Below are 15,809 nucleotides of genomic sequence, written 5' to 3' on the forward strand. Positions count from 1 at the left end.
TAAGGAGCAGCACTCCTTTAATTTTTTCACCATCATTATCCAAACATCTGACTGTCTTCCTTGTGAATAAGAGAAATGTTTAGAAGAGACTGGTAGTTGGCCCAAGCAGATACAGGATGGGTCAGCGACTCCGGACAGTGACAAAATTCCACTCTGGAACTTTGAATTTTTTCAAAATTGTTGTTTCCTTTAAGCAAATTTATTGTTTGTAATTTAAATTTGCGCAATTTTAAGGTTAATGGAAATGCAGCTGTAGACCATATACAGTACATGTACTCAATACAGACCAAAGGTTTGGACACACTTTCTCATTGAATTCAATGAGAAAGTGTGTCCAAACTTTTGGTCTGTACTGTATATTGTATCATGTATTTTTAAAACTCTTTAACAGTTTAAAACTGTAACTTCAACAGAGATAACTGGCTCACGCCATTGTGATCACACTAATCCAGAATGAATTTTTCCATCTTCTAGATTTCAGAGTTTGGCCAGATGAGTCTGCCAGGTTTAGAGGAACAGGAAGGAGGCGTTTATACTGTTCCTGCCAACATCAGGCCAGTTCTCAGCACCTACAGGCTGGAGGTTTGTCAGCTTTAATCACAAGGGGTTGAGAGGATCTTTAGAAAGTCCTTTAAAAACAGATCTTGATATTTCCCATTAGGTTTTGTTCTGGGGACTGAGGGAGCTAAAGAAGGTTCAGCTCCTGTCTGTTGATCGGCCACAGGTCTGAGAAATTCACTTACTTTTAAGGGAATCAGAATTACATTTTTCATTGTCATAATTTTTGCATTTAGTGTGTTTCCTAAATGTATAACAAAAAATTTTCTAACAAATATTCTTTTAGAAAAAATGACTTTAAGATGTTCATCTTTTCCAGGTGTTCATAGAGTGTGCAGGTAAAACTCTGCGTTCCTCAGTCATCCAGAAGTACAAATCCAACCCAAACTTCACCACACTGTTAGATGCCATAGAGCTGGTAAGTTCAACACCTGCAACACACATAAACTATATCAGCACAGCAGGAAATCTTTAAAACTTAGTTGGTCTAGGAGGAACACATCATGTTGGGCGATATGTATTCTGCTCTCCTTGTGTGTTTGCCAACACAATTTAGCAGTAAGCCCAACTCCAATGAAATGAACACTTGAGTCCGGATGCAGGTTCTTTACTCCCACTTTATTTTGGTGACCCAAGTACTCGTATGACATGGAGTAAACTGTAACATAAATAAAATAGATGCATTTATTATGAGCACAAAAAAGTCACAACAAAGAACACACTCCTGACTAATATGGCATTAAATAAAATCTACTCTTAAATACTAAATGAAAACTTACAGACGGTGATGTCGATGGCATAAACAAAAGGCGGATTGTGATAGATTCACCTCCTCATGTGTGACTGAGCAAAACAATCCCAATAAAATGGCTGACTTCCTGTCCCAGACCCACCTTGACCTTCAAAATAAAAGCCTTACTACTCCAACACAAAAACCAAAACTCAGAACCTACTTCACAACAAATTAAAGAGCAGAACAATATGTCAAAACATTCTAATTACAAAATCACTTTCAAACATAAATTATCAAGTTAATGTCACTGAGTGAAATAACTATTTGATCCATTACAACTCAAGCAGAAGTGTGGCTGCTGTAGATGGGCTGTGTTCCCATCTGGTGAATAGATCTAACAAACACAGATATGGTCTCCAGTCAGGATGTCTGTACAGTACACAGAATGCTGTCGCTTCCATTCCAACCTCACCACAATCTGTCAAAGGACATCAGGGACAAGATCATTCTCTCCCAGTCAAAAGAGACTTTCTCTGAAAGATGTCGGTCAAATACACAAGACAAGCAAAGTAATGGGAGGGGTCACTAACAACTGTTGTAGTTTTTTTGAGAAGGGAAAGAAATTAAGGTATCTATAACCTCCTGGAACTCCATGTTAGATCTTACCCCACTAGGTTCAGGTGATCATGAGAAAAGGCAAGGATCAGCCTACAAACCAACAGACTGGAGGCCAGTGTGCATTAACTCTTACTTTAACTATTTTTTAAATTTTGTTGTACTTTCTTGCACATTGACAATAAAAGGAAATCTAATTCTTGGTGATCACAGTCATCAAGAGTTACTTTGGTAACTTAGGATAAGATGATTGACTTTTATTGTTAAGTGCCTTGTGACAATGTGTTGTGTGAATTAGTGCTTTGTAAATAAAACTGAACTGAATCTAATTGGTACCTTACTGTAAGACAAAAACTTTGCTTTTGTCTTAATATGGTTAAAAGCATATCAGTATATAACAGGATCCTAATCTAAATAATCTAAAACCTCTTTCACAGAACTCTAATGCAGTGGTGTCTCTCTGCTTCAACACACATGGCTCCAGTGTCAGCTCATTAGCAGAGCTGTGTGGCAGCATGCTAATGAGGCAGTTTAGCCGTGTAATCAAAATGTGTTTGACAAAGATCTGAATACTGCAGGACTCTGGTCCTGAGGACTGCACTGCTTTGTCTATCAGCCATCTCCATTGATGAATGTCTGATCACTTCTTTTGCTTTGACAATGTATTGCTCTTCATCCGCTGCATTGATACATTTATTGAGCACTTTAAATTTCTTTGTCCACTCTGTTGGCAGGAGTTACCGGAAAACGAACACCTCCATCCTCCTCTCAGCATCACAGTTGTTGACTGGCGGGCCTTTGGCCGCAGCACACTGGTTGGAAACCACATCATCAACAACCTCAAGGCCTTCAAGTACACCCCCACTCCCCCTCACACAGTTCAGTTACACAAACCACCTGAGGTCACACACACCCCAAGACCCTCCCTGACACCCGAGCCACACAGCATTAAGGGTAATGACTGTTTATAACTCTGTTCACTGTTTTTATTAGCTGTCAAAGCAGTTCATTCTTTATCATTTTCCAGGATCTTTTATAATAAAAGGCAACCATGTGTAACACTTTGAAGATAAAGAACTTGGATTTTATATGAAATAACTGTTAAAACACAAAACACTTTTAAATTGATTTATCAGACATTTAACAAAAGATGCAAAATAAAAATAAAAAAAATCTCCATGACTGAATGACTCCATGACAATTAAAAAAAATACAATTATCCAAAATGACTACAAATGTAAATAAAAATAAGTAAATTATGAAAATGACAATGACTGTTCAACTTTTCAACAGGACCAAAAATGACCCAAATTTGATGAGAAAAGAGCCAAAAAGATTGAGATAAATGCTGTTCCTTCACCACTTACACTTGTAGTTTTGGTGTTATTTTCAGTTCAGCTTTCATTCATTTTACCCAACAAGATTCATAAATTCATTCATTCATTCAAAGAGAACCCTATTCTGTCCAGTTTTAGTTGAAGTAAACCCATAGAGAGAATGAGGAAATTTCTTCTATCCATCGTAATGAGTAAGAATAATATCCAAACATCTCTCTGCCTGGCTTTCTGACTAGACGCCTAGACAGAGATTTAAAGAGGAGCAGCAAAACCAAATGAGGTGGATTAGCTGTCCTTGCTAACTGTCATCCAGGACATTTTACTGTGGAAAATCGACTCTGCTGCATGGAAATTGTACGGAAGAGGATTAGGGCCACCGAAAAAATAAAAAAAATAATTCTGAGTTTAAAGTCAGAAAGTCAGAATTCTGACTTTAATCTCAGAATTCTTTTTTTTTTTCGGTGGCCCTAATCCTCTTCCATAAAATTGAGCTGTTAGCATGTCCTTACAGTCATGCAACTGACATTCAACAACAGTCTTCAGTCAGATTCACTGAACAGGATATACGTCTTGCCCACATATATATGTGGGCAAGACGTATCTGTATATGAAGGTATATGGTATACCATATACAGTACATATACTATGGACAATGACAATGAATTTATTAATCACTTAAAAAATCCAAAAATTAAAAGCATCATGATCCAGTCTAAAGAAATTAAAGTTGTTGAGATGGCATTTGTTGTAATTTAGTGATATAGAAATAGAAGTGAAGTGAACTGTGGTTGACAGGGCTGTCTCAGGACGCTATAGAGACCCGTTCAACTGTGACCCTGACTAATCAGGACTTCCTCATTACTGTGGAGGATGAAGCTCCGCCTCCAGCTCCACCCACACCAAAACCACAAGCCAAGACGAAAAAGGTGAAATTCATATGCAAAAGAACAAGTGGTCATATTACTTGCACCAACTCCAAAATGGATCCTTTCTGAATATTTTTCAAACAGGAGAGGAGCTCAAAGAGCATCCACCGGTCCACTAAGAGGAGGAGGCGAACCATCGCTGATGAGTCTGCAGAGTCAGTCATTGACTGGTGGTCCAAATACTACGCTTCTGTGGACAAACAGGTAACTCTGACCGCCAGGTTTGTGCAGAAACATTAATCTAATAATTTTATGAGATGCCCATTTGTGCTGCCTGTGTTTATTCCAGGCTAAACAGAAGGACAGCTTCCATCTACCTAGTGTGTTTGACAAAGGTAAGAAATTTTCATCTACTACCAGTCTCTTTGTTTTATGCTGCCAGGTCCAAAATATTTAAATCCTCCTGTTAAAGAAAGCTCTTATATAAGAAGCATGTACTGTAAGGTTGACTGATCTCTCCAGATATCTGTTAGACCATTTTGACATGATGCAGATGCTTTGGTCCACTGGTCTTCATTAGAGCTGGATGTTCTGATTGTTACCTAGAATCACAAATGATTCTCTCTCCTGCTGTGAGCAACATTGAAGAGAACACTGTGTAACAGACAAAGTTTTAGATGTGTCATCCCATACCTGTATCACACAGATCATTTTTTAATGCTAAAAAAACATTTTCAATCAATTAATCAAGTTAATGTACTAAGGGGGCAGTATTATGTGTTTTACAGCCATGTAGTATTGTTTTATAGCACAATCAAGTAACTGTGACCTAAACAAATGCTAAAACATAACTTTAAAAAAATTTGACTTTGCAATTCAACGGCTTGAAATTGGGCCTCTGTCTCTTTAAGAAGCTCCTGCTTTTTCGGAGACTCCGCTCTCAGCAAGTCATCACATTAACATTCCTCTATTTAGTGTTTACAAGTGTTTGGGAGCACTGGAATGAGGTTCATATAATGAGCTCTGCAGATGTGCAGTTCCACTCGGTGTTTACTAATCGCTGCTGCTAGTTTGAAGGAGCTGAGTGGGTGAGTTGGGAGGGAGGTGGACTCTGTATGGTGGAAGCTCAGCTTGGAGGCTGCAGTTCCCAGGAGGAGCTACATGTGGAAAGTGGTGCTTGATTCCCCCAAGTGTTTTACAAACCCAAATGGGAGATTCAAGGACTTTTAAAACATGCATGAAAGAATCAAATCAACACTCCAGGTATGTTTTTAATGAGGAAATAATATTATAACATGATATAAAACTCAAAAAAGGTAATTTTACATAATTCTGTCCCTTTAATGTTCTGACTCTAAAGAAAAATGTTCCAGATACAAGAACCTGAAATGAGCTTTCCCCATTTGGTGGCTGAACCTTCCCTTAGGAGTTAGAGGCAGGGTGATGATCGGGTCATTCAGAAGGAGATGGGGGAGAGCTGTTGCTAATCTGCATTGACAGAATTCAGCTCAGGAGGTTTGGGTATCTCCCTCCTAAGCTGGAAGTTTTCCAAACACATCCCATGTGGAAGAGACCTTGTGGCAGACCCATATTAGTATTTGTCAAGGGAACAAAAACATCACAAACAATCTCCAAGCATGTAGTGGATGTTTCCTGCTGGAACATCAAGTGCTATAGTGTGTTATCTTCTTCTACTTAGCTTAAAGTGATACTTTTGACACTTTTTGTCTCTTTCTTGGCAAAGGTTCTTTCTGTTCTTCCTCTTCTCTCTCCACAGCTGCTAAAAGCACTTAGCATTCATCAACAGCTCAGCATTGCATAACACAAATAATTATCTGGCCAGAACATGGTATGCTAAATAGTAAAACATAATTTAATAAAGTCTCTGGAAGCACTAGGAAAGTTTGGTTTGATTTTTTATTATTATTTTTCCCCACGGATTATCTGCCTCATACTAAACTGTCAGTTTCAGCAAATATGTAAATAAAATTATAAATGTTCCATATTGCAGCTTTAAATGACATTTTACTGCTTCACAAGCTCACGTTCTCAGCAGCAGCCAAGAGACTAGAGGCTACATATTTTGGATCATTTAAGAAAACCAAAAAAATGAATGGAAGCATTTCTTCAATAACACGGTTTCATTTAGAACATCATGTTTATAACCTCATGATATCTGATGAGGTGAATGTCCCCTGACCCACACTGTTGTGCATTGCAGCCTCAACATACCACAGCTTGCTCAGCGATGGAGTAGACTCTTTGGGTAAGGACTTAGACATGCAGTTGAAGGAGTTCTTGTCTTGCACATCCAGCATCTGGTTTTGTTCAAATCTTCTGCTTGGCCACTGAATGACATCTGCAGGATTTGGGGACTAACTGAATCTTTTTGGTTTCCATGGTACAGCTGCAGACACATGTAGACACCAAGGCCTTCAGCTATTGCACTATGAATGTGAATGTACTGGATGTGGTTCTGTCACTGAACAATCTGCATGGTATTTGTAGTTTTGTGGGCAGAGTTGTGCACATGATGAATAAAAAAACTGGTTAGTTCTTCCACTTGAAGAGTTGCGGCGGATTGTGTAAACTCTGACACATGACTGGCAGGTCTGTGAATGAGGCTTTATGCATGTGTGCACGTCGGCGTGTTTGTTGCTGTGTTCTGCGTCAGTGTTTGTCACTGAACACACCCTGTGTGCTCTGCCGCAGTCAGCAGCCAATCAGATGGAGACAAGAAGAAGAAACCGAAAGGAAAGGAGACCCTGGAGCTCAGCTATAGCTTACCTACTAAAATCGCAACACTCCAGGTAAAACACCAGGGACATAAGCACCAAGTTAGTCTTTAGTTTATGCTTGGAATAGCAATAAACTCACAATATACAAAAGAAAACTTTTCAACACAATACTAGGTCATCAATATAAAAGGTTGTTTGTTCCATTGAACTTGAATGCATAGATTTTATTACAGTTGTCTCTGAGCAGCATATAAACACCTCAAAGCAACTGTCAAGCATGGTGATGGAGGGATAATGATGTGGGCTTGGTTTTGTACTCACAGAACCAGAGCAGCTTACAGTCACAAAGTTGACTCTGAACTCAGCGAGGGGAGGTGTCCGACAGCTGGAACTCGGCTGAAGCTAGCTCATTTAACAGAGCAGAAAATGAACATGGTCATTTATCAGAATACTTTTTTACTTTGACACTAAAGTTGTGGCTGTTTTAAAATATTATCTGTAGCAATGTATACCTAACGATAAACAATCAAGTGTGATCATTCCCTAAGTACATTCCAAACTCCATGCTGTTTTTTCAGCACCACTGATATTTTAAAGTTGCTTCCAAATGTTTGGCCTGAACTGATCAAAATGCAGCGACTGTCAGAGTCAAGAACAAAATGTGAGTAACTGTGGTTAAAACTGGTTCTGTTAGTTAATCACAAACATCTTTTGGTTTTAGGTTTTGTTCTATGTAATGCATCATTTCACTGAGGATGTACAATGTTCATTATTTATTCTTTATTGTTATTGTAACAATGAAACATTGTATAAGAAAATGTTGGTGCAATTCCCCAGATAAAAACAACGTGTCATTTAAAAAAAGACTATAAATAAATAATTATATTTTCTCCCTAGATTAAAAAATAACCGAAAACTAAGAGACATAAAAACTGGACAAGGTCAAATTGACCACTTAGCAGCATTCAAATTCAGAATGTTAAATGCTGGGTAAAAACTGTTAATCAGTGTGTTGGTTTGTGTATAATAATAGATTTCAGGTCCTGAAACATAAAACCGTAGATCTTTTCTTACCATTTGTGGTTGTGATCTGGTCTGTGCAGCTGTACAGTAAGGAGCTGGAGGCACAGTTTGGTCCATTTGATGATTGGGTCAGCACATATGAGCTGTTCAGGGGGAAGGCCAATGAGGAGGAGGGAACGTCTGATGAGAGGTTTGTTGGGAAGTTTAAGGTGAGTTCCACTACAGGTGCTGCTGCGAGACATGGATTAAAATACATGTTAATCTATTTTTTTTTATTCTGCTCATTTAGGGTCGATTCTGCCTCTATAGGCTAAGTGATGAAGATGAGGAGGGTGGGGAAAATGTCATGGACACAGGCCACTACAGGGTGAACAGAGGAATCCCCCCAAACACTTCAGTCCAAGTTCTCATCCGGGTTTACATCGTCTCTGTGAGTCCAGCTCCGTTCTGCTCTTTGTTTTTAAATGACATAAAGCTTTAGATCCCTGCCGTCTTCCCAGGCATCCAACCTGCATCCAGCCGACCCAGACGGGAAGGCCGACCCTTACATTTTTCTTCGCCTTGGGAAAAATGAAATCAAAGACAGAGATAACTACATACCAAAACAACTGAACCCTGTTTTTGGACGGTATGCGACCAATCTATTGAACATCTGAACATTGTCCAGTGGATTCGTGTTCTGAGACGGCTCTCTCCTCCAGATCCTTTGAAATGCAGGCCACATTTCCTCAGGAGTCTCTGCTGTCGTTGCTCATTTATGACTATGACCTGGTGGGAGGCGACGACCTGATTGGAGAGACTCGCATTGATCTGGAGAACCGGTTTTACAGCAGGCACAGAGCTACATGTGGACTCCCTAGCGAGTACAGTCTGTAAGTTCAGGTCCTTTCCTAGGTGTTCAGTCGGGGGGCGGAGTTTAGGTCAGAGCGTTACCTAGAGCCTGGTAGAGTGCGGTACAAATACAGAGATGGAGCTGTCCACCTAATCTGACAGGCCAGGCAGGGAGAGCATTAACCCAGACAGCAGCCAGGAGGTCCGTGGTAACTCTGGAGGAACTTCATAGATGCACCGGTCAGGTAGGAGAATACATGGACAGGACAACTATTAGTCACACACTTAAAAAGCTGGTATTTCTGGAGGAGATAAAAGAAGAAAGTCATAAAAGAGAGAGATCAGAAGAATGGAGTAAAATCCTGGAAGAAAACCTGTTAGACGCTGCAGTAGATCTCAGACTAGAATGGACTTTCACTTTCCAGCACAACAATGTGACTAAACAGAGCAAAATGAAGCAGTTTGGACCAAAGCACATGCATGTGTTGCAATGACCCTCCAGTTAACACAACTGCAATTATTTTGCAAAGAATGGGCAAACATTTCAGTGATTAGATGTATAAATATGGTAGAGGCAAGCTCTAAAATATCTGAAAGACTTTCAGCTGTGATTAAAATGAAAGATGGTTTTAGAAATTGACCGAATTCAAAGGCATGTCACGTTTAAGCTACTTTTAAAATGTATCCCAAAGTTCTATCTTGTGTTGGTCTGTCACGTAAAATCCTCAGAAAACATTAGCTGTTATGTGTCAGTATGTGGTGGATGTTCAAGATGAATGAAAACCTTTTCAAGTCACCGAATTAAATCTTGCATGAGTGACTGAGCGCCTCTCTTTGACTGCAGTGGAGGTTATAATGCCTGGAGAGACTGCCTGAAGCCGTCAGAGCTGCTGTCAAAGATGTGCAGAGACAACGGAGTGGACGGTCCTCATTTCAGTCCAGGACGCATCATCGTGGCCGACAAAGTCTTCACAGGGAAGACTCTCTACATGCACGACGGTAAAGACGACTCACACAACATGTTCTGGATGTTTTGAGATGGACTTGGACATCATCAGTGAATTTGCACAATTGCTGCTGTGTCTGCTGGAAGAGGAATATTTTAATTCAATTCAAAAGTTCCTTATTCATCCCAAAGGAAGACTAAATGTTGTTGTCACTCATAAAATCCAAGTACCTTCAAAGTCTTCCTTTCAATGTTTTTTTAATGTCTGGCTGTAGATCTGATCCTTACCTATGATGATGGTTTAAACTACTGCAGCCTGTTTTAGCTCAGCTTTGGGATTTGGGGTCAGAGTTCAGATATTACTGTTTTTGAGCTTTTCAGATTCTAATTATTTAGGATTATTACAGTACTATAATGTACTAATAATTACAGTAAATGTAATTATTAGGATTGTAAGTACTGTACTTATAGTACAGTACTTGTACTTCTACAAGTGCAGTTGCCACGGTGATGCATCATACAACTGTCTGTAAGTTAAAAGAAAGAGGGAAAATCCTTCCAGCTGCACAGCATCCAGAACCAGAGAGAACAAATGTCTCAACATGCAGCAGCTCAACCAAAGACATTGTGAAGAAAAATCCACAAGAAACAATCACACCAAGCATAACAAAGTCCTTTTCATTAGGCACCCTGTTATTGTGATAAATATGTATCTGCACAATATTTACCAGCATTTCATATTTCACCAGTATTGCTCGATACATTGCATTGCCAAAAGTTTGCTTTAGAGCTTTCCAAATGGACCACAAGTGTCTTTATGGGAATTTTTACCATTCTTCCAAAAGTAGTTTTAAATTTAGCTGTTGGAGAAAATGGCCTGATTCATAGTCTTCTCTAATTCATAACACATTTGTTTTGTTGAATTGTGGTTAAGACTTTGGACAAGTCAGTCATCTTCTTCCACACCAGATCACTCAAGTCTCTAATGGACGTTGCTTTGTGAACTGGTGCAGTTATGTTGGAACAGGAAAGAATCTAAACTGTTTCCACAAGATCAGAAGTAAGAAATGGTCTTGTTGTGCTGTCTGGGTGTGCAGATGCATTAATAGTTCCTTTACTGTTCTCCTGGCAGCGAAGTGTTGATGATGGGAGTAAATTCAGGAGTAGGTTCAGTGCTCCATCCAGCTGCAGCCTGTGGCCGAGCTCACCAGAACATTTCAGCTGAATTTACAAGAGCAGATTTACTAGGCTTGACGACCTTCGTCCAGAATGTTTCTCCTCTCTTCCTTCTGTGGGTTAACTTACTAGCCATCAAAGTTAAATTAACTCCCACAGATCACACCTGTTAACGGTTGTTCTCCTCATTTTCACAACATGCTCTTAAATTTGCTCAAGTTAGGATTTTGCGTCTTGAGTTACAACATACTGATTATACATTATCAAAATGAATCCTTATTGATTACATACATCAATGTTAGGAGTTGCAGAACACTGGCTACATATATCAAGCCTAGTAAATTACATTTACTGTAATTATTAGTACATTATAGTACTGTAATAATCCTAAATAATTAGAATCTGAAAAGCTCAAAAACAGTAATATCTGAACTCTGACCCCAAATCCCAAAGCTTAAGGTTAAAATCGTCAGTGTAATATTCATTTTTAAGCCAACAACATTCAATTCCCAGGCCCCAAAAGATCACACATGACTCTCAAAAGACCTCATGGGAAGAAGGCCAACTCCAACTCCAGCTCCTTCGACAGGCTTCTCTCTAACTTCTCTCCTCTGCTCTGGAATCCAGTCATAATGTGCTTTAGACACCTGACTGCATCTGCCTCTTCACATTGCTATGGGAGCCACTTCCACAGCCAGGAAATCTGCTATGCACTGTTCTGATCATCTTAAGCCCACATGAAAATTAGAATTCTGTAGCTGCTGATTTTGCAGAAAGCTGGCCACCTCTCTGCACTTTCTGCAGGTTTCAGCATCTCCTGACTCTGCTCTCACATTTTATGTGATCGACCAATTCATATCTAATTTCCTGTTGTTTCCAATCACTTTGTAATAACACCCCTAACAGCCGACTGTTGGTTATTTGGTAGTAACAAAATCCATGATACCATGCTGGAATTCACTCAGCTCCTGAGGTCAATCCAATCTTTTTCAAACATTTTTAGAAGCATTCTGCATGTCTAGATGTTGGATTTTATACACCTATAGACGTTGAAGTGATTAGAATTCCTGAATTCCATCATTTGGATGAGTGAGTGAATACTTTTGGTAATATAGTATGTTGTAAAGGATAATAGATGTGCTGCTTCTATGTGCATGTAATTGTTTGCATTTGTCCTTGTCTCAGATGAGCCGGTGGAGTCGTATGAGCACCTGTCTCTAAAGATCCTGCACCGCTGGGCAGAGATCCCAGCTGTGGGATGCAAACTGGTACCAGAACACATCGAGACCAGAATTCTGTACAACAAGGCCCGGCCGGGAATGGATCAGGTACATCAAATCAAATGAGTTTTTTAGAATGTAGTGTTTGATATTCACATCACTTTTCAACATATCTTGATATTACAACCACCATTTTCCTTCCACTTCACAATTAAGCACTACCTTGTTTTGGTCTATCGCATAAAATACAGTGATTTGTGGTTGTAATGTGACAAAATGTGAAGAATCTAAATAAATATTTGCTATTCACTTTATGCAAAAACAGTTGCTGCAACAAAAAATTAAAACAAACAAAAGATTCTATTCAAAAAGGCAAAAATATTCAGTCAGCAATAGTCCTGCTGTCTCGCCAGCACCAATAGTTTAAAGTACAATGGACAAGTTAGATTGGTTTGAAAAGTGGGAAAAAAGGATTTCAACTGAGATAAAAGAATGCATTTATGGAAACTATGTATCATTTCTGCACTAATGTGCTTCTCAACCTGGACGTCATGCATCAACCATCATTGTTTATGCCATCAGACTTTTCTTCAGATTAAGAGAAACAGTTTATTAAACAGAAAATGAACACTTGTGGTTTCAGTTGTTACAGTTATAAGTACATCTGAGTGTAATTTAGCCATACTCAGCGTGCAAAGGGAAAATGATGGGACCAAAAATGGTGGAGCCCCGTAGCACTTCAAAAGAAACAAAACATCAGAAGAAGAAACTGTAGCATAAAGTAAACCATCAACTAGAGAGAGAATGTGGACATTGTTTTGCTCCTGATTGGGACGTTGTAATGATCTGAGCTACTGAGTCAAATGGAGCTGTGAGGTCTAAAACTACGTGATGCACTGTGTGACTGTAATTGGCCGATTGCTGAAAAATGTTTAATAAACATGTTTAAATGGGTAATTTATGTGACAATCTTTGCAACTAGACTGAAAAAAAAAACATTTTTGAAGTACTACAGCTCTAAAAATTCCACTCTTTATAATATTACAGAAAGAAATGGATGTTTGAAACTGGAATAAGGTAGCAGGTCCAGACCGTGTCAGCCAGTCCCTAGTTGCTATTATAACAACTAATTGCTACTAGCCTGCAGAAGAAGGGTCTATTGCTGTGTAAGACATTTGCTCTTATTCCAGCACCTATGAAAGCTTAACCATAATGGAGTTTTTTTCTCCTGTAAATTCAACACAACTCATCCCAATTTACTGAGTCAGAAACCCAAAAATACCCTGGATCAATGAGTATCTGATAAACAGACCTCAGTTGTTGTCTGACCAGATAGCCATTGGAACTGGAGCACCACATGGTTCTGTACTTTCCCCACTCCTTTTCACTCCAGACTTTCAGTACAAGACAAGTCTCTTCATCTGCAGAACTACTCAGATGACTTTACAGTCATCAGATGTATCAGAGACGGACAAGAAGCTGAGTAGAGAGCCGATGGAGCACTTTCTGCCAATCATCATTGCCATCATTGGTCTGTGGAAACTTTGCTTTGTTTAGACTTGGAGGACTTTCCTTAAACTGTTGAATTCTGCTCTCTAGCAGTACGTCCTTCAATAGAATCTCAGTGATTACAGGGTCAGGCAGCCTTAGGTTATGAAGCAGGACAATGATCAAAAGAAAGTCCACCTCTGTGGCTCAAAAAAGAAGGTCTAGTTAAAGCTCAGAGTTAAAACCAATTAAGGTTCTGTGACTTGGTCATAAAAACTTTCAAGTGTGCAGCAAACGAAGCTCTCTGTTTGTGTTTGTGTGTGCAGGGTCAGGTCCAGATGTGGGTGGACATGTTCCCAATGGACTTACCACATCCAGGACCCCCAGTGGACATTTCTCCAAGAAAACCAAAAGGGTGAACTTTGACTGTTTTCTAACACCAAACCTGGTCAGAGGGGTTGGGGATGGGGAAGGTAACCCATTAATCTGTTAACAGGTACGAACTGCGAATCATCATCTGGAATACAGAAGATGTGATTCTGGAAGACAGTAACTTCCTGACCGGTCAACAGTCCAGCGACATCTACATCAAAGGGTACAAACATATCATCTCCCCCTGCATCACTTTATTTTGCACAATTTGTTTCCTAAATCCCTGTTGAGCAACTTTCTTTCTACAAAATATCCTGATATAGAAGGAAGCTGATAAACTGAAGAACATTTCTTCTCCCTCTGGATAAAAATACATGAAACTCCCGAAGCTCCGGTCTCCCTCACAGTCATGTTGGGGTCATCAGCTGTTAAGATTTTAGAACTTTGCATTTTCCTTTATTGCACTTAAGAGACCAAAATGATTTTCTCCATGGTAACGTTTTTAGGTTGCTTATTCAACTTGCAACAATTGCTTGGTTCAAATCATTTCCACTTTACACATATCAACCACATACATTGGTAACAGGACAGACTTTGAAAACATTTTTAAATTCTGAGTCCTGTATAACCCTTTTTCATACATGGCTTTATGTATTTTTCTAATTCTCAATAAATTCTGTTAGTTTTCTTTCAGAACTACTGATCCTGAGCCCAGCTTCTCTCTCTTTCTGTGCAGCTGGCTGAAAGGTTTGGAAGATGACCGCCAGGAAACTGATGTCCACTACAACTCTCTGACTGGAGAGGGAAACTTCAACTGGCGCTTTGTGTTTCCCTTTAGCTATCTGCCTGCTGAAAAGGTACACACATAACAAACCATGACGGGACACGGATGATGATGTTTTATACCAGGAGTTGTGGGGTATTAAATGGACGAGAGGTCTGGACCTCCTTTCTTCCTCAGGTGGTGGTGGTGAAGAAGAGAGATCACATCTTCTCTCTAGATAAAACAGAGCAGAAGCTTCCTGCCATCCTCATCCTGCAGGTCTGGGATTTTGAAACACTCTCCTCTGATGACTTCCTAGGTGGGTGTGTATGACCATTTCTCCACGTGTGTGGGTGTCTGCGTGTTTCATGTGTTTGGTTGTGTGCGTTCAAGGCACGCTGGAGTTGGACCTCCATGCATTTCCCCGTGGAGCAAAAACAGCCAAATCATGTAAGGCTGACATGATGACAGAAGTGACAGACAGAATCTCCATCTTCCAGCAGAAGAGAGCTCGAGGCTGGTGGCCTTTCAGCAAGTCTGGAGAGCTCACGGTACCCACTCACACACACACACACACACACACACACAACCACAGAAACCAACAGACAGTCCAGAACTGCTCACCATTTACTTGGAAAAACTGCAGGGAAAAGTGGAGGCAGAGTTCCACCTGGTGACAGCTGAAGAGGCTGAGAAGAATCCTGTTGGCAAAGCGCGGAAGGAGCCGGAGCCACTGCCCAAACCAAAGTAAGAGTAATAATGAAGGCCTTGAGCTTGTTCTGCTAAACTGGGTTTGAGAATTTGGCAAAACTAAAAAAAATACTTAATAGTTACATTTTTGCCTGTAAAGGGTTAGGGTTAGGACATTTAAATACAAAAACAGCTAAGCATTCTACAATACAATACATACAAGTTTAGTTTTTTATCTGAAGGATACAAGATTGGAAACACTCACAGACCAAAAAGCAGACTCAAACTACCAACCCCGTGTTGAACTTTGTCAGGTACTGCTGAAGCTGCCTACTGCTTCAGGTGACCTTTAGTGGGATTGACTGTTAGATGGTTCAGCAAGTGTCTGTAAAACTGACCCCAAACCATTTGAGTTTGTAATCCTGTCAAGACTAAAATATAATAATATAATAA

The 15,809-nt window shown here is 39.7% G+C and overlaps 1 protein-coding gene and 1 long non-coding RNA gene across 4 annotated transcripts in view; one reads left to right on the forward strand and one right to left on the reverse strand.

Moving 5' to 3' along the window:
- fer1l6 (fer-1 like family member 6) overlaps positions 1-15,809 on the forward strand; it is a 37,907-nt gene that overhangs the window by 20,331 nt on the left and 1,767 nt on the right. For 2 of the 3 annotated variants that reach the window (XM_032567270.1, XM_032567271.1), the window contains exons 25-45: positions 475-582; positions 662-724; positions 878-976; positions 2,641-2,860; positions 4,039-4,169; positions 4,254-4,373; positions 4,459-4,504; positions 6,331-6,375; positions 6,822-6,919; positions 7,951-8,079; positions 8,160-8,300; positions 8,371-8,498; positions 8,572-8,742; positions 9,546-9,700; positions 12,009-12,151; positions 13,858-13,946; positions 14,028-14,126; positions 14,640-14,760; positions 14,865-14,985; positions 15,060-15,217; positions 15,313-15,413. In XM_032567270.1, coding sequence (XP_032423161.1) covers positions 475-582; positions 662-724; positions 878-976; positions 2,641-2,860; positions 4,039-4,169; positions 4,254-4,373; positions 4,459-4,504; positions 6,331-6,375; positions 6,822-6,919; positions 7,951-8,079; positions 8,160-8,300; positions 8,371-8,498; positions 8,572-8,742; positions 9,546-9,700; positions 12,009-12,151; positions 13,858-13,946; positions 14,028-14,126; positions 14,640-14,760; positions 14,865-14,985; positions 15,060-15,217; positions 15,313-15,413 — 2,486 coding nt within the window. The remainder of the gene's footprint in view (positions 1-474; positions 583-661; positions 725-877; positions 977-2,640; positions 2,861-4,038; positions 4,170-4,253; positions 4,374-4,458; positions 4,505-6,330; positions 6,376-6,821; positions 6,920-7,950; positions 8,080-8,159; positions 8,301-8,370; positions 8,499-8,571; positions 8,743-9,545; positions 9,701-12,008; positions 12,152-13,857; positions 13,947-14,027; positions 14,127-14,639; positions 14,761-14,864; positions 14,986-15,059; positions 15,218-15,312; positions 15,414-15,809) is intronic. The other variant, XM_032567272.1, reaches the window with a different exon arrangement.
- Positions 1,185-1,570, reverse strand: LOC116722891 (uncharacterized). The gene is made up of 2 exons (XR_004339854.1): positions 1,338-1,570; positions 1,185-1,216 (listed from the first exon to the last, which is right to left on the reverse strand). It is a non-coding gene; the product is annotated as an uncharacterized LOC116722891 (long non-coding RNA).

Source organism: Xiphophorus hellerii, chromosome 7, assembly GCF_003331165.1.
Source record: "Xiphophorus hellerii strain 12219 chromosome 7, Xiphophorus_hellerii-4.1, whole genome shotgun sequence".
NCBI classification, from domain to species: Eukaryota; Metazoa; Chordata; class Actinopteri; order Cyprinodontiformes; family Poeciliidae; genus Xiphophorus; species Xiphophorus hellerii.